This window comes from Cetorhinus maximus, chromosome 12 (genome assembly GCF_964194155.1).
Source record: "Cetorhinus maximus chromosome 12, sCetMax3.hap1.1, whole genome shotgun sequence".
Taxonomy (NCBI): domain Eukaryota; kingdom Metazoa; phylum Chordata; class Chondrichthyes; order Lamniformes; family Cetorhinidae; genus Cetorhinus; species Cetorhinus maximus.
Genome location: NC_135890.1, coordinates 59,613,253 through 59,637,263, shown reverse-complemented (window position 1 = coordinate 59,637,263; position 24,011 = coordinate 59,613,253). Strand labels below are relative to the sequence as shown.

At 46.0% G+C, this 24,011-nt stretch overlaps 1 protein-coding gene across 1 annotated transcript in view; it reads left to right on the top strand.

Moving 5' to 3' along the window:
• hal (histidine ammonia-lyase) overlaps positions 1-24,011 on the top strand; it is a 67,273-nt gene that overhangs the window by 14,484 nt on the left and 28,778 nt on the right. Inside the window, exons 10-13 of the mRNA XM_078553725.1 lie at positions 1,767-1,814; positions 21,743-21,890; positions 22,942-23,037; positions 23,136-23,194. Of these exons, the coding sequence (XP_078409851.1) occupies positions 1,767-1,814; positions 21,743-21,890; positions 22,942-23,037; positions 23,136-23,194 (351 nt within the window). The remainder of the gene's footprint in view (positions 1-1,766; positions 1,815-21,742; positions 21,891-22,941; positions 23,038-23,135; positions 23,195-24,011) is intronic.

Here is a 24,011-nt window from a genome sequence, read left to right as displayed (position 1 = left end):
CATTCACACCATACAAGTATCAGACAAAAATAGAGAAACATCGTCCCTTGAAGTTCAATGACATTACCATCACTGAATCCCCCAGCATTATCTTCCTGGGTGTTATCATTGACCAGGAACTTAACTGAACTAGCCCTATAAATACTGTCATTACCGACTCCCCAAAGCCTGTCTACCATCTACAAGGCACAGTCAGGAATGTGAGGGAATACTCTCCAATTGCCTGAATGCATGTGACTCTAACAGTCAAAAAACTTGACACCACCCAGGACAAAGCAGCCGCTTGATTGGCACCCCATCCACAAACATTCACTCCCTCTACCACCGACGCACAGTGGCAGCAGTGTGTACCATCTACAAGATGCACTGCAGCAACTCACCAAGGCTCCTTAGACAGCACCTTCCAAACCCATGACCAGTACCATCTAGAAGGACAAGGGCAGCAGACACATGGGAACACCACCACCTGGAAGTTCCCCTCCAAGCCACTCACCATCCTGACTTGGAAATATATCACCGTTCCTTCACTGTCGCTGGGTCAAAATCCTAGGACTCCCTTCTTAACAGTACTGTAGATGTACCTACAGCACATGGACTGCAGCGGTTCAAGAAGGCAGCTCACCACCACCTTCTCAAGGGCAACTAGGGATGGGCAACAAATGTTGGTCTTGCCAGTGACACCAACATTCCTTGAATGAATAAAGAAAAACTTCATGCCTCTCCCAAATGTAGCCAGCCCCTACTACAGCTTGCTTCTGGGGACTCTAACTTGTCAACATTCTTGGTCTCTGTCTGAATTTGTGTTTCTTCGACATCTTCTCCTCCCTTACTGAGGCTGTGTCCAAGAAACCCAGCTTCTTTTATTCCAAACCCATATCCTGGTCTTGACTCTATATGAAAGCTAAGAAATTGTGGAACACCTCTCTAGCATTTTTGCTCTCTGAAGAGCAATCTCTCCACCATCTCTCCTGTTCAAAGCTGCTGTGCTTCTCCCTTCATTGTCATTGGATTCTCAGTGCCTTTCTCAGAGTGGGGGCGGGGGTGGGGGAGTGGGGAGCCTTTGGTTGAAAACCTGCAATTGCTTTGTTGTCCTTTTCTGGTCCCTGTCCTACAAACATCACCCCTGTGATCAGCGATCGCACGGGGGTCTGAATGATATCATTGGACCCTGACAATTAAATATTATCAACGCCCTTTGCCTGCTTGTGGTGGTCAGCTCCGACTCTGCCAAAATCATGGCTGCAGAAATGATGGCAGGAATATGGAGAGAGCTCTGAGCGAGCATTTTAACTGCCTGCACCCCCCCATTCCCATCAGCAGGTCAGAGTTAAAATTGCTATTCAAATTTCTGCGGTCAGTATTTTGTGCCTCAGCAAGTAAGATGGCAAAAAAAAAGTCTGACACTGCCAAAAGTTCTTGGCTAATTGAGCAGGCAATCAAACCAGCTCCGGCCCTCTTAGACAGGACCCTTTGGTAACTGAGCTGGGATTGAGTCAATGAAACCATTCCAATCACAGAATATCTTCCGCTTCAGGAGCTGAGTTATACGGGATACATCCCAGTCTGGACAGACACCCAGTCTGAATCTACTCTGCATGTGCCATTGGCTTGTGTTTGTTATGAACTTAAGGCAATATGGACTGAATTTAACTCGAGAGCAGCATCTTGTTCCAAAATTCCTCAAGGTCATAAATTTTGATTCATGTGTTCGGTTTAACATCTCACTGGGAAATATCTGGTGCAATAACAAAACCTTTTCTCTTTAGGTTTTGCAAGCACATGGACTGAAACCTGTTTCACTGAAACCAAAGGAGGTAATTTCTATTTCCAGCAGATTGTTCGTTCTATTTTTGTGAGGAAACATATCTGTGTGTGTAGGATGTCAAATAGTCTTGCCTGATCAGCATTGGGTTGTTTAAAGAAAGAACTTGCATTTGTATAGCACTTTTCACAACCTCAGGACATATGAAAAGCACTTTACAGCAATGAAGTGTTTTTGAAGTATCATTGTAGTAAGGTGTCACCATGCTGTATGGTTGTATGCTGTCTCATGAAGAGGTCGTGAGGCTTGTCTGGTTGAACAATAACTGTTTATTTTCAGCACGTAACCTTATACATAGATACAGGATACAGTCCTGACAAGGTGCTATCTTCATGCTGACATCTATCAGACTCCCCACTACATTCTACTACTCCCATTTGACTCTACACCATAATGTACTGTTTCCCCACTCCCACATTAACCGTTACAGTCCCAAATACCCTGATACTACAGTAGTTACTGTTGTAATGTAGGAAGTCCAGCAGCCAATTTGCACACAGCAAGATCCCACTAACGGTAATATAAAAATGACCAGATAATTTTCTTAAAGTAATGTTTGCTGAGGGATAAGTATTGGACAGGACACTGAGGCAAACTCTGCTGCCCTTCTGCAAATAGTCCCACAGTATATTTTACATTCCCATGAGAGGGCAGATGGGGATCTTAGTTTCACATCTCGTCTGAAAGACAGCATCTCCGACAGTGTAGTACTCCCTCAGTACTGCATTGGAGTGTCAGCCTGGAATACACTACCTGAGAGTAGAGAGGAGACAGATACAATTGGGGTTTTCAAAAGGGAATTGGAAAAAGCACCTGAAGAGAAAAGAATTGCAGGGCTATGGGGAGAGGTGACAAGTGGAACTAGCTGAGTTCCTTTTGCAGCTGGCATGGACACAATGGCCTGTTCATGTGCTGTAACCATTCTATGTTCCTATACGATTCTGTGAAGTCACCAGAGCGGGACTTGCCTCTGAGGCATGAGTGCTGCCAATTGAGCCACAAATAACCCAATAAAGGCTTCTCACATGATGAGAGGTTTTGACACGGCAGATAGAGAAAACCTACTTCCTCCGCCAAGTGAGTCAATAACCAGAGGTGGGAGATTTAAAATTGTTCTCGACAGGTGAAGAGGAAAGATGAAGAGAAATATTTTCACTCGGAGTTGGCGGGATCCGGAAGCCTTCACCTGAAAAGGTGGTGGAACCGATTCCAAAAATGAAAGGGAGTTGGCCAGCTACTTCAGGATGAGGAACTTACAGGGATAGGGATAAAATGTAGGAGTGTTCAGCTGAGCACTGCCCTTTCAAAGTAGTTGGTATGGGGATGGTGAACCAACTACCCTGTGATTTAAGGCAAGGATGCTACCAAACGAGCCACAATTAGCACTTGTTTATGCAGCTTTCTAACGAGCAACAAATGAAACAGATCCCAGTATCTTTTCTGATTAGAAATACAGAATCCAAAACTATTAGTTCATTTGTTCTAAGAGGGACCTTGGGTGGGAGCCAGTGTGTTGCACACTTCACATCAGTTCCCATATTGTGGTCGTGTTACACCAGGATTTTGTTTATCAGATGCAGTGTGGGTCCATTTTGAGGAACCCGTCTCAGGCTATATGCTGGCTGCAGTATAACTACCATCTTAGCAAAGCATATTTTACAAAGTGCCCTGCTTCAATTAACAGACTACAGAGGAATGTAAGACCAACCACTGAGCAAATCCACGTGGAGTAGAGTTTCCATTCAACCAATTTGAATGTGCCTTACAGGAACCCATTATCGATTTGGAGTCAGACTGACAAGAGCCCTAACTGAAGAAGCTTGCTGGGCTTGCTGCTGGTGTTTAACTGACTAAAAACACCCAGCTTATCAACCCAATAGCATCGGGAGATGTCAGCCTTGTTACCTGGCTATGACCATTGGTATCACAGGCTTGCTGGGTTACACTGGGGTAGAAGGAGAAAGAATTCAGGCCTCAGTGACAAAGCAACTGTGACAGGAACTGGCTGACTGATCATCAAGTTGATCCCCGGGGTCCCCAGAGTCCAGAGTTGCCAGGGTCTGGAGTTCCTGGGTCTGAAGTTCCCAGGTATTCCCGGAGTCCGAGTTCCCATGGCCAGAGTCACCATGACTTGGAGTCACCACGGTCTGGAGTTCTCAGAGTTGGAGTTCCTGGGGTCAGAGTCCCCAGGTTCCAGAGGTCACAGGACTCAGAGTTTCCATGAGTTCTCGGGGTCCGGATCTCCTGGGGTTGAAGTTCCCAGGAGTTCCCAGAGCCTGACTGACCCAGCTATCTGGTTATTAAATCTGCCAGTTGACATATCTAACTCCATTCTAATCTCCCATTCCCCAGAGATCTCATCTCAAAGCCACATTTAACCTGGATTCCTTCCATCATGCTGAGGGTCATCACTATTTACTCACTAATGTGACAGTTTAATGAAAATATCAAAACTGGTGGAATATTGAATGGAAATTTTGTGCAGAATAGTTCAAAAGCTTCCTTACAGCCTAACCATAATGCAGCCACAAAGCTGAGCAGTGAGATTCCGGGGCCTGACAGTGGAACAAGGCCACAGGTGGAGGAGGAATGGTGTGAGGACAGTTTCCTTTTCCCTGTCCTTATCCATAATGCTCAGAAACTCTGGCAGCGGCATAACTTCAAGCACTCTCACTGCCCTTCATTCACCCTGATGATGTTGATAGAGGTGGTGGGGGGTGGGGGGGGGGGGGGGGGCGGGGGCAGGGGGTGGGGGGGGGGGTGGTGCGCGAGGGGTGATGTTTCCTTCTGCAAGTTTCACCCATTCCTTTGGCTGAGGGAAAGTTTGTCTGCATCAATGTAAAGTTCCAGCTCTCTATTCCCAATCAGTCACTGAGCAGTCCGGAGAGGTAGGAACATTTTTCTATAAAACTCTATGTCATCGGTTGAATGGCAGATTTCCCACTCCTCCCATGGTCATAGAGCTTTCTGTGTGATAGATACCAGGGAGCAAAAGAACTTGCTGGATTTGAGACAGCGGTCAACATTGGGTCAGACTCTCGCTCTTCCCCCAGACTTCCGGCTGCTGAATTTTACTTGGGTGCTTATCAGCATCTCACACACAGCCTGTACAAGGACAGGGCATCTGGTCAAACACATTCTCAAGTGTCACTTGTTGCTAAATCCCTGGTTAAGCTATATTGACCTCTGTGTTGTGTAAGTATTGTCTGCAGTTGAAGGCTGTTGCTGTAAACCATTGACCCGACAGTTATATGAGTGGGAGAGGGAAAGAGACCAAAGAACTGAGGGCTTCATTGTACAATCAAAATCACTTTTTGAACCTTAGGAGCAACAGTTTATTAGAACAAAGAAAATTGTGAACTAATTAACTCCTGGAGGCTTCTGCAACTCAGCACCACCTTCTCGAAGGCAATCAGGGATGGGCAATAAATGCTGGCTTAGCCAGCAATGCACACATCCCATGAGCGAATAAAAAAAATTGGGAGAGCTGTCCTGCAGACTATTCATGCTTTAGGGACATGAGCTTAATCCCACCACTTGCCTGGATGAGTGCAGCTCCAACAACACTCAAGAAGCTAGACACCATCCAGTACAAAGGAGCCCGCATGATTAGCAACCCATCCACCATTCACCTTCAACATTCACTCCCTGAACCACTGATGCACAGTGTGTACCATCTACAAGATGCACTGCAGGAACTCACCAATACTCCTTCAACAGCACCTCCCAAACCAGTGACCTCTACCACCTAGGAGAGCAAGGGCAGCAGATAGATGGGAACACCACTGCCTGGAAGTTCCCCTGAATCCGCTCACCATCCTGACTTGGAAATATATTGTTGCCCCTTCACTGTCACTGGGTCAAAATCCTGGAACTCCTTCCCTAACAGCACTGTGGGTGTACCTACACCACATGGACTGCAGCGGTTCAAGAAGGCAGCTCACCACCACCTTCTCAAGGGCAATTAGGGATGGACAACAAATGCTGGCCTAGTCAGCGATGACCACACCCCACATTAGAACAAAAATAATTTGACTTCAGCGCAGAGTGTAAAACAAGTGATTGTGAATTATCAGACCATTTACATCCCTCCCAACCTGTATTCTACCCAGTGGAAAATAGGAGCAAGAGGAAGCCATTCAGCTTCTCTAGTCTGTTGCACCATTCAATTAGATGATGACTGATCTGTATCCCAAATCCACCAACTTCCCCTGCTCCTCTATTCATTCATGCAAAAATCTGTCAGTCTCAGTTAGAAATTTCTGATTTACCTCCAGACCAAACAGCTTTTTTACAGGGGAGAGAGTTTCAGTTTTCCACTACCACCTGTGTGAATAAATCTTTTCTGACATCAGCCCAAATGGCCTGGCTCTAAAGTGAAGTTTGTGTGCCTTTCTTCTCCTTACCCCCATCCCCAGCAGAGGAAAGGCCTCTCTCTGTCTAACCTTCCAAATCCATGAACCATTGTAAACCCCGCAATTAATTCACCCCACACCTTGTCAATACACCAGTGAATGCAAGCACAGAGGGTAGGTCCAGAAAATCCCAGCCCGAGTCCATACAACCTGACATCATAATTAATCTGGATTATCTCAATTAATCTGCTTCCTTGATAACCTCCTGCAACCTCCTCCCAACTATCTGGATTAAGCAGAATGGAATCACAATGTGCTCTTCTCAGTGGAGGGAGTGATCCCTGTGTGTGTACCAGTGAGTGAGAATGGAGGGAGTGATCCCTGAAGTGTAACAGTGAATGACAATGCAGTGAGTGATCCCTGTGTGTGTAAAAGTGGATTAGAATGGAGGGAGTGATCCCTGTGTATCTAACAGTGGATTAGAATAGAGGGAGTGATCCCTATATGTGTAATACTGAATTTGAATGGAGGGAGTGATCGCTGTGAGTGTAACACTGAGTGAGAATGGAGGGAGTGATTCCTGTGTGTGTAACAGTGAGTGAGAATGGAGGGAGTGATCCCTGAAGTGTAACAGTGAATGACAATGTAGTGAGTGATCCCTGTTTGTGTAAAAGTGGATTAGAATGGAGGTAGTGATCCCTGTGTATCTAACAGTGGATTAGAATAGAGGGAGTGATCCCTGTGTGTGTAATACTGAATTTGAATGGAGGGAGTGATCACTGTGAGTGTAACATTGAGTGAGAATGGAGGGAGTGATCCCTCAATGTGTAACAGTGAGGGACAATGTCGTGAGTGATCCCTGCACGTTTAACAGTGAGTGTGAATGGATGGAGTGATGCCTGTGTGTGTAACAGCAAGTGAGAATGGAGGGACTGATCTCTGTGTGTGTAAAAGTGGAATAGAATGGATGGAGTGATGCCTACATGTGTAACACTGCTTTAGAATAGAGGGAGTGATCCCTGTGTGTGTAACCCTGAGTGAAAATGGAGGGAGTGATCCTTGTGTGTGTAAAGCTGAATGAGAATGGAGTGAGTGTTCCCGGATGTTGAACAGTGAATGGGAATGGAGGGAGTGGTTCCTAAATGTGTAACAGTGAGTGAGAATGGAGGGAATGATAGCTGTGTGTGTAATATTGAATGAGACTGGAGGGACTGATCACTGTGTGTGTAACACTGAGTCAGAAAGGAAGGAGTGATCCCTGTGTGTGTAACAGTGAATGAGAATGTAGGGAGTGATCACTGTGTATGTAAAAGTGGAATAGAATGGATGGAGTGATGCCTGTATGTGTAACACTGCTTGAGAATAGAGGGAGTGATCCCTGTGTGTGTAACCCTGAGTGAAAATAGAGGGAGTGATCCTTGTGCGTGTAAAGCCGAATGAGAATGGAGGGAGTGATCACCGTGTGTGTAACAGTGAGTGAGAATGGAGGGAGTGATCCCTGTGTGTATGACACTGAGTGAGAATGGAGGGAGTGATAGCCGTGTGCATAACAGTGAGTGAGAATGGAGGGAGTGATCCCTGTGTATGTAACAGAGATTAAGATTGGAGGGAGCGATATCTGTGTTTGTAACACTGAAATGGAAGAGAGGGAATGATCCCTTTGTGTGTAACACGAGTGAGAATGAAGGGAGTTTTCCCTGTATGTGTAACAGTGAGTGAAAATGGAGGGAGTGATCACTGCATGTTTAACAGTGAGTGAGAATGGAGGGAGTGATTCCTATGTGTTTAACAGCAAGTGAGAATGGAGGGAGTGATCCCTGTGTATAATGCTGCATGAAAATAGAGGGAGTGAACCCCGTATGTTTAACAGTGAATGGGAATGCAGGGAGTGATCCGTGTGCTTGTGACACTGGGTGAGAATGGAGGGTTTGATTCCTGTGTGTATAACATTGAATGAAAATGGAGGGAGTGAACCCTGTTTGTGCAACTGTGATTGAGAATGGAGGGAGTGATTCCTGTGCATGTAACAGTGAGTGAGAATGGAGGGAGTGATCCCTTTGTGTGTAACAGTGAGTGAGAATGGAGTGATCCCTGTGTGTGTAATATTGAATGAGAATGGAGGAAGTGATCCCTGTGCGTGTAACACTGAATGAGAATGGAGGGAGTGATAGCTGTATGTATAACACTGAATGAGATTGGAGGGAGTGATCCATGTGTGTGTAAAAGTGGAATAGAATGGATGGAGTGATGCCTGAATGTGTAACACTGCTTGAGAATAGAGGGAGCGATCCCTGTGTGTGTAACCCTGAGTGAGAATGGAGGGTTTGATTCCTGTGCATGTAACAGTGAGCGAGAATGGAGGGAGTGGTCCCTGTGTGAGTAACAGTGGAATAGAATGGAGGGAGTGATCCCTGTGTGTATAACGCTGCATGAAAATAGGGGGAGTGAACCTTGTATATTTAACAGTGAATGGGAATGCAGGGAGTGTTCCGTGTGCATGTAACACTGGGTGAGAATGGAGGGTTTGATTCCTGTGTGTATAACATTGAATGAAATTGGAGGGAGTGACCCCTGTGTGTATAACACTGAGTGAGAATGGTGGGACTGATAGCTGTGTGTATAACAGTGAATGAGAATAGAGGGAGTGATCCCTGTGTGTTTAACAGTGAATGAGAATGGAGGGAGTGATAACTGTGTCTGTAACACTGAGTGAGAATGGAAGGAGTGATCCCTGTGCGTGTAACAGTGAGTCAGAATTGAGGGAGTGACCCCTGTGTGTGTAATATTGAATGCGAGTGGATGAAGTGACCCCTGTGTGTGTAACACTGAAATGGAATAGAGGGAGTGATCCCTGCATTTGTAACATTGAGTGAGAATGGAGGGAGTGATCCCTATGTGTAACAGTGAAATAGAATGGAGCGAGTGATCCTTGTGTATGTTACAGTGAGTTAGAATGGAGGGAGTGATTACTCTGTGTGTAAGAGTAATTGAGACTGGAGGGAGCGATACCTGTGTTTGTAACACTGAAATGGAATAGAGGGAATGATCCCTTTGTGTGTAATACTGAGTGAGAATGGAGGGACTGATAGCTATGTGTATAACAGTGAATGAGAACGGAGGGAGTGATAACTATGTCTGTAACACTGAGTGAGAATGGAAGGAGTGATCCCTGCGTGTGTAACAGTGAGTGAGAATGGAGGGAATGATCCATGTGATTGTAACAGTGAGTGAGAATTGAGGGAACGACCCCTGTGTGTAATACTGAATCAGAATGAATGAAGTGATCCCTGTGTGTGTAACACTGAAATGGAATGGAGGGAGTGATCCCTGCATTTGTAACATTGAGTGAGAATGAAGGGAGTTTTCCCTGTGTGTTACAGTGAAATAGAATGGAGCGAGTAATCCTTGTGTATGTAACAGTGAGTTAGAATGGAGGGAGTGATCACTCTGTGTGTAACAGTAATTGAGACTGGAGGGAGTGATACCTGTGTTTGTAACACTGAAAAGGAATAGAGGGAATGATCCCTTTGTGTGTAACAGTGAGTGAGAATGGAGGGAGTTTTCCCTGTATGTGTAACATTGAGTGAGAATGGAGGGAGTGATTCCTGTCTGTGTAATATTGAATGAGAATGGAGGGAGTGATACCTGTGTGTTTAACACTGAATAAGAATGGAGGGAGTGATACCTGTGTGTGTAACATTGAATGAGAATGGAGGGAGTGATACCTGTGTGTGTAACATTGAATGAGAATGGAGGGAGTGATACCTGTGTGTGTAACAGTGAGTGTGAATGGAGGGAGTGATCCCTATGTGTGTAACATGAGTGAGAATGAAGGGAGTTTTCCCTGTGTGTAACAGTGAAATAGAATGGAGCGAGTGATCCTTGTGTATGTAACAGTGAGTTAGAATGGAGGGAGCGGTCACTCTGTGTGTAACAGAGATTAAGATTGGAGGGAGTGATATCTGTGTTTGTAACACTGAAATGGAAGAGAGGGAATGATCCCTTTGTGTGTAACACGAGTGAGAATGAATGGAGTTTTCCCTGTATGTGTAACAGTGAGTGAAAATGGAGGGAGTGATCACTGCATGTTTAACAGTGAGTGAGAATGGATGGAGTGATTCCTATGTGTTTAACAGCAAGTGAGAATGGAGGGAGTGATCCCTGTGTATAATGCTGCATGAAAATAGAGGGAGTGAACCCCGTATGTTTAACAGTGAATGGGAATGCAGGGAGTGATCCGTGTGCTTGTGACACTGGGTGAGAATGGAGGGTTTGATTCCTGTGTGTATAACATTGAATGAAAATGGAGGGAGTGATCCCTGTTTGTGCAACTGTGATTGAGAATGGAGGGAGTGATTCCTGTGCATGTAACAGTGAGTGAGAATGGAGGGAGTGATCCCTTTGTGTGTAACAGTGAGTGAGAATGGAGTGATCCATGTGTGTGTAATATTGAATGAGACTGGGGGGAGTGATCCCTGTGCGTGTAACACTGAATGAGAATGGAGGGAGTGATAGCTGTATGTATAACACTGAATGAGATTGGAGGGAGTGATAGCTGTGTGTGTCACAGTGAATGAGAATGGAGGGAGTGATCACTGTGTGTGTAAAACTGAGTGAGAATGGAAGGAGTGATCCCTGTGTGTGTAACCCTGAGTGAAAATGGAGGGAGTGATCCGTGTGCATGTAACACTGAGTGAGAATGGAGGGTTTGATTCCTGTGCATGTAACAGTGCGTGAGAATGGAGGGAATGGTCCCTGTGTGAGTAACAGTGGAATAGAATGGAGGGAGTGATCCCTGTGTGTATAACGCTGCATGAAAATAGAGGGAGTGAACCCTGTGTGTGTAACACTGAGTGAGAATAGAGGGACTGATAGCTGTGTGTATAACAGTGATGGAGAATAGAGGGAGTGATCCCTGTGTGTTTAACAGTGAATGAGAATGGAGGGAGTGATAACTGTGTCTGTAACACTGAGTGAGAATGGAAGGAGTGATCCCTGTGCGTGTAACAATGAGTCAGAATTGAGGGAGTGACCCCTGTGTGTGTAATACTGAATGCGAGTGGATGAAGTGACCCCTGTGTGTGTAACACTGAAATGGAATAGAGGGAGTGATCCCTGCATTTGTAACATTGAGTGAGAATGGAGGGAGTGATCCCTATGTGTAACGGTGAAATAGAATGGAGCGAGTGATCCTTGTGTATGTTACAGTGAGTTAGAATGGAGGGAGTGATCACTCTGTGTTTAACAGTAATTGAGACTGGAGGGAGCGATACCTGTGTTTGTAACAATGAAATGGAATAGAGGGAATGATCCCTTTGTGTGTAATACTGAGTGAGAATGGAGGGAGTGATCCCTGTGTGTGTAATATTGAATGAGAATGGAGGGACTGATAGCTATGTGTATAACAGTGAATGAGAATGGAAGGAGTGATCTCTGCGTGTGTAACAGTGAGTGAGAATGGAGGGAGTGATCCATGTGATTTTAACAGTGAGTGAGAATTGAGGGAACGACCCCTGTGTGTAATACTGAATCAGAATGAATGAAGTGATCCCTGTGTGTGTAACACTGAAATGGAATGGAGGGAGTGATCCCTGCATTTGTAACATTGAGTGAGAATGAAGGGAGTTTTCCCTGTGTGTTACAGTGAAATAGAATGGAGCGAGTAATCCTTGTGTATGTAACAGTGAGTTAGAATGGAGGGAGTGATCACTCTGTGTGTAACAGTAATTGAGACTGGAGGGAGTGATACCTGTGTTTGTAACACTGAAAAGGAATAGAGGGAATGATCCCTTTGTGTGTAACAGTGAGTGAGAATGGACGGAGCTTTCCCTGTATGTGTAACATTGAGTGAGAACGGAGGGAGTGATTCCTGTCTGTGTAATATTGAATGAGAATGGAGGGAGTGATACCTGTGTGTGTAACAGTGAGTGTGAATGGAGGGAGTGATTCCTGTCTGTGTAATATTGAATGAGAATGGAGGGAGTGATCCCTGTGTGTGTAACACTGAATAAGAATGGAGGGAGTGATACCTGTGTGTGTAACACTGAATGAGAATGGAGGGAGTGATACCTGTGTGTGTAACAGTGAGTGTGAATGGGGGGAGTTTTCCCTGTGTGTAACAGTGAAATAGAATGGAGTGAGTGATCCTTGTGTATGTAACAGTAATTGAGACTGGAGGGAGTGATCCCTGTGTGTGTAACAGTAATTGAGACTGGAGGGAGCGATATCTGTGTTTGTAACACTGAAATGGAATAGAGGGAATGATCCCTTTGTGTGTAACTCTGAGTGAGAATGGAGGGAGTGATCCCTGTGTGTGTAACAGTGGAATAGAATGGAGGGTGTGATCCCTGTGTGTATAACGCTGCATGAAAATAGAGGGAGTGGACCCCGTATGTTTAACAGTGAATTGGGAATGCAGGGAGAGTTCCGTGTGCATGTAACACTGAGTGAGAATGGAGGGTTTGATTCCTGTGTGTATAACATTGAATAAAAATGGAGGGAGTGATCCCTGTTTGTGCAATAGGGGGTGAGAATGGAGATTAGATTCCTGTGCATGTAACAGTGAGTGAGAATGGAGGGAGTGATCCCTTTGTGTCTAACAGTTAGTGAGAATGAAAGGACTGATCCATGTGTGTGTAACATTGAGTGAGAGTGGAGGGAGTGATCCCTGTGTGTAACAGTGAGTGAGAATGGAGGGAATGATCCCTGAAGTGTAGCAGTGAATGACAATGTAGTGAGTTATCCCTGTGTGTGTAATAGTGGATTAGAATGGCAGGAGTGATCCCCGTGTAACTAACAGTGGATTAGAATAGAGGGAGTGATCCCTGTATATGTAACACTGAATTTGAATGGAGGGAGTGATCACTGTGTGTGTAACACTGAGTGAGAATAGAGGGAGTGATCCCTCAATGTGTAACAGTGAGTGACAGTGTCGTGAGTGATCCCTGCACGTTTAACAGTGAGTGTGAATGGATGGAGTGATCCCTGTGTGTGTAACTGCACGTGAGAATGGAGGAAGTGATCTCTATGTGTGTAACAGTGGAATAGAATGGATGGAGTGATGCCTGTGTGTGTAACAGTGAGTAAGACTGAAGGGAGCAATCCCTATGTGTGTAACCCTGAGTGAAAATGGAGGGAACGATCCCTGTATGTGTAAAACTGAATGAGAATGGAGTGAGCGATCACGTATGTTGAACAGTGAATGAAAATGCAGGGAGTGATCCGTGTGTGTGTAACAGTGAGTGAGAATGGAGGGAGTGATCCATGTGTGTGTAACATTGAGTGAGAGTGGAAGGAGTGATCTCTGTGTGTACCAGTGAGTGAGAATGGAGGGAGTGATCCCTGAAGTGTAACAGTGAATGACAATGTAGTGAGTTATCCCTGTGTGTGTAATAGTGGATTAGAATGGCAGGAGGGATCCCTGTGTAACTAACAGTGGATTAGAATAGAGGGAGTGATCCCTGTGTGTAAAAGTGGATTAGAATGGCAGGAGTGATCCCTGTGTACCTAACAGTAGATTAGAATAGAGGGAGTGATCCCTGTATATGTAACACTGAATTTGAATGGAGGGAGTGATCACTGTGTGTGTAACACTGAGTGAGAATAGAGGGAGTGATCCCTCAATGTTTAACAGTGAGTGACAGTGTCGTGAGTGATCCCTGCACGTTTAACAGTGAGTGTGAATGGAGTGAGTTATCCCTGTGTGTGTAACTGCAAGTGAGAATGGAGGGAGTGATCTCTGTGTGTGTAACAGTGAGTAAGACTGAATGGAGCAATCCCTATGTGTGTAACCCTGAGTGAAAATGGAGGGAGCGATCCCTGTATGTGTAAAACTGAATGAGAATGGAGTGAGTGATCACGTATGTTGAATAATGAATGGAAATGCAGGGAGTGATCTGTGTGTGTGTAACAGTGAGTGAGAATGGAGGGAGTGATCCATGTGTGTGTAACGGTGAGAGAATGGAGGGAGTGATCCATGTGTGTGTAACATTGAGTGAGAATGGAGGGAGTGATCCCTTTGTGTGTAACAGTGAGTGAGAATGGAGGGAGTGATCCCTTTGTGTGTAACAGTGAGTGAGAATGGAGGGAGTGATCCTGTGTGTGTAACAGCAAGTGAAAATGCAGAGAGTGATCCCTGTGTGTGTAACAGTGGAATAGAATGGAGGGAGTGATCCCTGTGTGTATAATGCTGCATGAAAATAGAGGGAGTGAACTCCGTATATTTAACAGTGAATTGGAATGCAGGGAGAGTTCCATGTGCATGTAACACTGAGTGAGAATGGAGGGTTAGGATCCTGTGTGTATAACATTGAATGAAAATGGAGGGAGTGATCCCCGTATGTTGAACAGTGAATTGGAATGGAGGGAGTGATCCCTGTGTTTGTAACAGTGAATGGGAATGCAGGGATTGATCCTTGTGTGTGTAACAGTGAGTGAGAATGGAGGGAGTGATCCCTTTGCGTGTAACAGTGAGTAGGACTGGAGGGAGCGATCCCTGTGTGTGTACCAGTGAGTGAGAATGGAGGGAGTGATCCCTGAAGTGTAACAGTGAATTACAATGTAGTGAGTGATCCCTGTGTGTGTAAAAGTGGATTAGAATGATGGGAGTGATCCCTGTGTGTCTAACAGTGGATTAGAATAGAGGGAGTGAGTGAGAATGAAGGGAGTGATTCCTGTGTGTCGAACAGTGAGTGAGAATGAAAGGACTGATCCCTGTGTGTGTAACAGTGAATGGAAATGCAGGGAGTGGCCCATGTGTGTGTAACAATGAGTGAGAATGGAGGGAGTGATCCCTCAATGTGTAACAGTGAGTGACAATGTCGTGAGTGATCCCTGTACGTTTAACAGTGTGTGAGAATGGATGGAGTGATCCCTGTGTGCGTAACAGCAAGTGAGAATGGAGGGAGTGATCTCTGTGTGTAATAGTGGAATAGAATGGATGGAGTGACGTCTGTGTGTGTAACACTGCTTGAGAATAGAGGGAGTGATCCCTGTGTATGTAAAAGTCGATTAGAATGGCAGGAGTGATCCCTGTGTGTCTAACAGTGGATTAGAATAGAGGGAGTGATCCCTGTATGTGCAACACTGAATATGAATGGAGAGGGTGATCACTATGAGTGTAACACTGAGTGAGAAAGGAGGGAGTTATAGCTGTGTGTATAACAGTGAGTGAGAATGTGGGGTGAGATCCCTGTGTGTGTAACAATGAGTGTGAATGGATGGAGTGATCCCTGTGTGCGTAACAGAAAGTGAGAATGGAGGGAGTGATCTCTGTGTGTGTAACAGTGGAATAGAATGGATGGACTGATGTCTGTGTGTGTAACACTGCTTGAGAATAGAGGGAGTGATCCCTGTGTGTGTAAAAATGAATGAGAATGGAGTGAGTGATCCCGTATGTTGAACAGTGAATTGGAATAGAGCGAGTGATCCCTGTGTATGTAACAGTGAATGGCAATGCAGGGATTGATCCTTGTGTGTGTAACAGTGAGTGAGAATGGAGGGAGTGATCCCTGTGTGTACAACATTGAATGGGAATGCAGGGAGTGATCCGTGTGTGTGTAACAGTGAGTGAGAATGGAGGGAGTGATCCCTGTTTGTGTAACAGTGAGTGAGAATGGAGCGTTTGATTCCTATGTGTGTAGCAGTGAATGAAAGTGGAGGGAATCATTCCTGTGTGTGTACCAGTGAGTGAGAATGGAAGGAGTGAGCCCTGTGTGTGTAACAGTGAGTTATAATGGAGGGAGTGATCCCTGTGCGTGTAATACTGAATGAGAATGGATGAAGTGACCCCTGTGTGTCAACAGCGAGTGAAAATTGAGGGAGTGATTCCTTTTTGTGTCACAGTGGATTTGTTTGGAGGGAGTGAACTCTGTGTGTGTAACAACGAGTGAGAATGGAGGGAGTGATACCTGTGTGTGTAACATTGAATGAGAATGGAGGGAGTGATACCTGTGTGTGTAACAGTGAGTGTGAATGGAGGGAGTGATTCCTGTCTGTGTAATATTGAATGAGAATGGAGGGAGTGATCCTGTGTGTGTAACAGCAAGTGAAAATGCAGAGAGTGATCCCTGTGTGTGTAACAGTGGAATAGAATGGAGGGAGTGATCCCTGTGTGTATAATGCTGCATGAAAATAGAGGGAGTGAACTCCGTATATTTAACAGTGAATTGGAATGCAGGGAGAGTTCCATGTGCATGTAACACTGAGTGAGAATGGAGGGTTAGGATCCTGTGTGTATAACATTGAATGAAAATGGAGGGAGTGATCCCTGTGTGTGCAACAGTGGGTGAGAATGGAGGGTTTGATTCCTGTGCATGTAACAGTGAGTGAGAATGGAGGGAGTGATCCCCGTATGTTGAACAGTGAATTGGAATGGAGGGAGTGATCCCTGTGTTTGTAACAGTGAATGGGAATGCAGGGATTGATCCTTGTGTGTGTATCAGTGAGTGAGAATGGAGGGAGTGATCCCTTTGCGTGTAACAGTGAGTAGGACTGGAGGGAGCGATCCCTGTGTGTGTACCAGTGAGTGAGAATGGAGGGAGTGATCCCTGAAGTGTAACAGTGAATTACAATGTAGTGAGTGATCCCTGTGTGTGTAAAAGTGGATTAGAATGATGGGAGTGATCCCTGTGTGTCTAACAGTGGATTAGAATAGAGGGAGTGAGTGAGAATGAAGGGAGTGATTCCTGTGTGTCGAACAGTGAGTGAGAATGAAAGGACTGATCCCTGTGTGTGTAACAGTGAATGGAAATGCAGGGAGTGGCCCATGTGTGTGTAACAATGAGTGAGAATGGAGGGAGTGATCCCTCAATGTGTAACAGTGAGTGACAATGTCGTGAGTGATCCCTGTACGTTTAACAGTGTGTGAGAATGGATGGAGTGATCCCTGTGTGCGTAACAGCAAGTGAGAATGGAGGGAGTGATCTCTGTGTGTAATAGTGGAATAGAATGGATGGAGTGACGTCTGTGTGTGTAACACTGCTTGAGAATAGAGGGAGTGATCCCTGTGTATGTAAAAGTCGATTAGAATGGCAGGAGTGATCCCTGTGTGTCTAACAGTGGATTAGAATAGAGGGAGTGATCCCTGTATGTGCAACACTGAATATGAATGGAGAGGGTGATCACTATGAGTGTAACACTGAGTGAGAAAGGAGGGAGTTATAGCTGTGTGTATAACAGTGAGTGAGAATGTGGGGTGAGATCCCTGTGTGTGTAACAATGAGTGTGAATGGATGGAGTGATCCCTGTGTGCGTAACAGAAAGTGAGAATGGAGGGAGTGATCTCTGTGTGTGTAACAGTGGAATAGAATGGATGGACTGATGTCTGTGTGTGTAACACTGCTTGAGAATAGAGGGAGTGATCCCTGTGTGTGTAAAAATGAATGAGAATGGAGTGAGTGATCCCGTATGTTGAACAGTGAATTGGAATAGAGCGAGTGATCCCTGTGTATGTAACAGTGAATGGCAATGCAGGGATTGATCCTTGTGTGTGTAACAGTGAGTGAGAATGGAGGGAGTGATCCCTGTGTGTACAACATTGAATGGGAATGCAGGGAGTGATCCGTGTGTGTGTAACAGTGAGTGAGAATGGAGGGAGTGATCCCTGTTTGTGTAACAGTGAGTAAGAATGGAGCGTTTGATTCCTATGTGTGTAGCAGTGAATGAAAGTGGAGGGAATCATTCCTGTGTGTGTACCAGTGAGTGAGAATGGAAGGAGTGAGCCCTGTGTGTGTAACAGTGAGTTATAATGGAGGGAGTGATCCCTGTGCGTGTAATACTGAATGAGAATGGATGAAGTGACCCCTGTGTGTCAACAGCGAGTGAAAATTGAGGGAGTGATTCCTTTTTGTGTCACAGTGGATTTGTTTGGAGGGAGTGAACTCTGTGTGTGTAACAACGAGTGAGAATGGAGGGAGTGATACCTGTGTGTGTAACATTGAATGAGAATGGAGGGAGTGATACCTGTGTGTGTAACAGTGAGTGTGAATGGAGGGAGTGATTCCTGTCTGTGTAATATTGAATGAGAATGGAGGGAGTGATCCCTGTGTGTGTAACACTGAATAAGAATGGAGGGAGTGATACCTGTGTGTGTAACACTGAATGAGAATGGAGGGAGTGATACCTGTGTGTGTAACAGTGAGTGTGAATGGAGGGAGTGATCCCTGTGTGTATAACAGTGAGTGAGAATGGGGGGAGTTTTCCCTGTGTGTAACAGTGAAATAGAATGGAGTGAGTGATCCTTGTGTATGTAACAGTAATTGAGACTGGAGGGAGTGATCCCTGTGTGTGTAACAGTAATTGAGACTGGAGGGAGCGATATCTGTGTTTGTAACACTGAAATGGAATAGAGGGAATGATCCCTTTGTGTGTAACTCTGAGTGAGAATGGAGGGAGTGATCCCTGTGTGTGTAACAGTGGAATAGAATGGAGGGTGTGATCCCTGTGTGTATAACGCTGCATGAAAATAGAGGGAGTGGACCCCGTATGTTTAACAGTGAATTGGGAATGCAGGGAGAGTTCCGTGTGCATGTAACACTGAGTGAGAATGGAGGGTTTGATTCCTGTGTGTATAACATTGAATAAAAATGGAGGGAGTGATCCCTGTTTGTGCAATAGGGGGTGAGAATGGAGATTAGATTCCTGTGCATGTAACAGTGAGTGAGAATGGAGGGAGTGATCCCTTTGTGTCTAACAGTTAGTGAGAATGAAAGGACTGATCCATGTGTGTGTAACATTGAGTGAGAGTGGAGGGAGTGATCCCTGTGTGTAACAGTGAGTGAGAATGGAGGGAATGATCCCTGAAGTGTAGCAGTGAATGACAATGTAGTGAGTTATCCCTGTGTGTGTAATAGTGGATTAGAATGGCAGGAGTGATCCCCGTGTAACTAACAGTGGATTAGAATAGAGGGAGTGATCCCTGTATATGTAACACTGAATTTGAATGGAGGGAGTGATCACTGTGTGTGTAACACTGAGTGAGAATAGAGGGAGTGATCCCTCAATGTGTAACAGTGAGTGACAGTGTCGTGAGTGATCCCTGCACGTTTAACAGTGAGTGTGAATGGATGGAGTGATCCCTGTGTGTGTAACTGCACGTGAGAATGGAGGAAGTGATCTCTATGTGTGTAACAGTGGAATAGAATGGATGGAGTGATGCCTGTGTGTGTAACAGTGAGTAAGACTGAAGGGAGCAATCCCTATGTGTGTAACCCTGAGTGAAAATGGAGGGAACGATCCCTGTATGTGTAAAACTGAATGAGAATGGAGTGAGTGATCACGTATGTTGAACAGTGAATGAAAATGCAGGGAGTGATCCGTGTGTGTGTAACAGTGAGTGAGAATGGAGCGTTTGATTCCTATGTGTGTAGCAGTGAATGAAAGTGGAGGGAATCATTCCTGTGTGTGTACCAGTGAGTGAGAATGGAGGGAGTGAGCCCTGTGTGTGTAACAGTGAGTTATAATGGAGGGAGTGATCCCTGTGTGTGTAATACTGAATGAGAATGGATGAAGTGACCCCTGTGTGCCAACAGCGAGTGAAAATTGAGGGAGTGATTCCTTTTTGTGTCACAGTGGATTTGTTTGGAGGGAGTGAACTCTGTGTGTGTAACAACGAGTGAGAATGGAGGGAGTGATCTCTGCACGTTTCACAGTGAGTGAGAATGGAGGGATTGATCCCTGTTTTGTGTAACAGTGGAATAGAATGGAGGGTGTTACCCCTGTGTGTAATATCGAGTGAGAATAGAGGGAGTGATGCTTCTGTGTGTAACAGTGAGTGAGAATGGAGGGAGTGATCCCTGTGTGTGTAACAGCGAGTGAGAATGGAGCGAATGATTCCTCTGTGTCACAGTGGAACAGAATGGAGGGAGTGATCGTTGTGTGTGTAACAGTGAGTGAGAGATTCCTGTTTCTGTAAGAGTGGATTACAATAGAGGGAGTGATCCCTGTGTGTGTAACAGTGAGTGAGAATGGAGGGAGTGATCCCTGTGTGTGTAACTGAGTGAGAATGGAGGGAGTGATTCCTCTGTGTGTAATACTGAATTATAATGGAGGGAGTGATCGCTGTGTGTGTAACACTGAATTATAATGGAGGGAGTGATCGTTGTGTGTGTAATACTGAGCGAGAATGGAGTGAGTTATCCCTGTGTGTGTCACAGTGGAATAGAATGGAGGGAGTGATCGTTGTGTGTGTAACAGTGAGTGAGAATGGAGAGAGAGTTTTATTTGTGTGTCACACTGGGTGAGAATGAAGGGAGTGATCCCTGTGTGTATCAGTGAGAGAGAATGGAGTGAGTGACCCCTCTATGTGTAACAGTGAGTGAGAATGGAATGAGTGACCCCTCTATGTCTAACAGTGAGATCAATGTTATGGCCAACAGTCTGTATGAGCGATTTCAGTTTGATGGGGATATCTGCCTTGATGGCCAAATGTTGGCAAAGGTTCCTTGTAACTTGAGAGTCAATTGTGGGCATTGGTACGAAGAGTGCCTGCTCCTTGAATCATTCAGCAAGACAGTCTGATCCTGACACTGTGATTGTGGTTTTCACCCTCATAATGTGCTCCGAAGATCAGGCTGAGGGCTAGCTGAGAAGCCTTCACTGCTTGCAACCCACACTCTGGCCTCCACCTCATGCTGAGTAAAAGTCCCAGAGCACAACAGGTGCTCAGCAGCCCATCTAGCCACTGAGACTTTCAGCCCTTGTGAGTGATGCGTCCAGAGCTCCACCTTATTCCTGCACAATAGCAGCACCATTGGAAAGAGACAATGTCATCAGCACTGAGGGCACTGGGCCAGGGACTGGGTCATCACCACTGGGGGCACTGAGCCAGTGGCTAGGGTTATCAGCACTGGGCCAGGGACTGGGTCATCAGCACTGGGAGCACTGAGTCTGGGGACTGGATCATCAGCACTAGGAGCACGGCTGGGGGACTGGGTCATCAGCACTGGGGGCACTGGACCAGGGGACAGGGTCATCAGCACTGGGCTAGGGAACTGCATCATCAGCACTGGGCCAGGGGACTGGGTCATCAGCACTGTGGGCACTACCAGGGAACTTGGTCATTTGCATGGGCCTGGGGGCTGGGTCATCAGCACTGGGTGCACTGGCCCAGGGAACTTGGTCATCAGCACTGTGGGCACTGGGCCAGGGAATTTGGTCATTTGCACTGGGTGCACTGGCCCAGGGAACTTGGTCATTTGCACTGGCCCTGGGGCCTGGGTCATCAGCACTGAGAGCACTGGGCCGGGGGACTGGGTCATAAGCACTGGGAGCATTGGGCAAGGGAATTGGGTGATCAACACTTGGGGCACTGTGGATTGGGTCATCAGCACTGAGGGCACTGGGCCTGGGGACTGGGTCATCATCTCATAGATGATTCATTGTGAATGTTTGTGCCTACTTGCCCTGCTTGTTGTGCAAGCGCTGAAAACATGTCTCTGTCCATTCAAGCAATTATTAATTGGCCCCCTTCATGCTTTTTTGGTATTATCTTGTTCTGGCATGACACTGCTGAACTTCTTCCCTCGTGACACTGGCAGAGTGTTGTGTGTTCTGTTTTATCACATAGGGACTGGCTCTGATCAATGGGACTCAGATGATCACATCGCTGGGGGCTGAGGCAGTGGAGAGAGCGACAGCGATAGCCCAGCAGGCAGACGTTATAGCAGCTCTTACACTGGAGGTTCTGAAAGGCACAACCAGAGCCTTTGACAGCGGTGAGTGGTTACTGGGGGCTACCACATGTTCAATTGCAGTGGGTTTTTGACTCCCTGGATCACACAGTACACACACATGATTGATACCCATGGAGTTAACTTTCTCCACCATTCTTATCCCAATGCTTTAAGTTAAACAATTACATTGTTTAATCTTTGCCAGAACACTTATTTAAAGATGTATTGGATTATAATGAAAGAATGAGACTATTCCTTACTGCTCCACAATACTTAGCTATAGGCAATAAATACTGGCTTTACCAGTGACACCTGCATCCCAGAGTGATTAAAATAAAGGCACTAGTAGCCCCATTCCACACCCAATTCATCAATACCATACACAGGAGCCCTCTTATTAACAACCACACAGGCCCCTCACCTACCACACAGGCCCCTCACACCCACCACACAGGCCCCTCACACCCACCACACAGGCCCCTCACACCCACCACACAGGCCCCTCACACCCACCACACAGGCCCCTCACACCCACCACACAGGCCCCTCACACAGGCCCCTCACACAGGCCCCTCACACAGGCCCCTCACCCCCACCACACAGGCCCCTCACCCCCACCACACAGGCTCCTCACCCCCACCACACAGGCCCCTCACCCCCACCACACAGGCCCCTCACACAGGCCCCTCACACCCACCACACAGGCCCCTCACACCCACCACACAGGCCCCTCACTCTGAAACTTATATTACCTCTGTCCTTTTACTAAATGGTGAGATTTAATTCCCTCTGCACACATCAGGGGAAAAATGACCTCCCCTCCACCCTTTTACCCCAACACTGATTTTTTTTTTTGCCAGTATGGAAAGAGAGCAATATATATCCTAAATTGAATGAACTCAGCAAATGTGGTTCATGTGTATTGCAGCATTATAAATGCCATGAGATGCAGTGGAGCTACAAAGAAGTTAAACTTGCCAATGAGTAGGGCCTGTTTTAATGATGAGCCATAAAGTCCCCTGTGCAAATATAGCACAGTCTTCAGTTACTGGTTACCTCTGGTATTGAATTCTGCTGTTATCCGTGTGTTTAGACATTCACAAATTGCGGCCTCATCCCGGCCAGGTGGAGGTCGCCTTTCGATTTAGGTCACTGCTGGGCTCTGATCACCATCCCTCGGAAATAGCAGGTAAGCCCTCCCTGAGTGTGAGGCCATTCATGGCGGTTGCGAGCGTACTTCTGGAGGTTTTGTCTCAGCATCCCTGTAACGTTGTGCTCCCTCCACAGAAAGCCACAGGTTCTGTGACCGTGTTCAGGATGCCTACACCCTACGATGCTGCCCACAGGTAGGCACTACTAACACTTCTCTGGAACCTGACTGTGTCGGACTCCTTTCTGACTAGGCTACAGCCAGCAGACACCAATAATTGACACAATAAAACCGCAATGAACTGGATTACATGTACTGTAATGCTGTTGATTACTTGATGGTGCTTCCTCTTTCTGCTATTGAAAAGAAAGCTTTCCATTTCTATAACGCCTTTCACAACCTCAAGATGTTCCGGAGCTCCTTACAGCCAATGAAATACCTTTGAAGTTTAGCCACTATTGTGAAGTGTACAAAGCGTGACAGGCAGTTTCCATGCATGGACTCGCAAACAGCGATGAGCATTTACTAGAACCACACAATATTGTTTAAAAATAAGGGGTCTCCATTTAAGACAGAGATGAGAAGAATTTTTTTCCCTCAGAGGGTCGTGAGCCTTTAAAACTCTCTTCCCCAAAGACTGGTGGAGGCAGGGTCATTGAGTATTTTTAAGGCAGGGGTAGATGTAGATTCTTGACCAACAAGGGAATCAAAGGTTATCAGGGGTAGGCGGTATGTGGAGTTGAGGCCACAGTCGGATCAGCCATGATCTTATTGAATGGCGGAGCAGGCTTGAGGGGCCAATTGACCTACTCCTGCTCCTAATTTGTATGTTCGTTATGAGATAATGACCAGGGGGTAGAATTTTTCTATCGTTGGGCAGACATACGCCCAACCTGAGAGAGTAAAATAGTGCGCGATGACGTCGGGCCAGCGTCCTGATGTCATTGTGCACTCTTGCGATATTTCGCTCTCTCGTGTGCCCGCCCGCTGACAGTTAAGAGGCCTATTAAGAT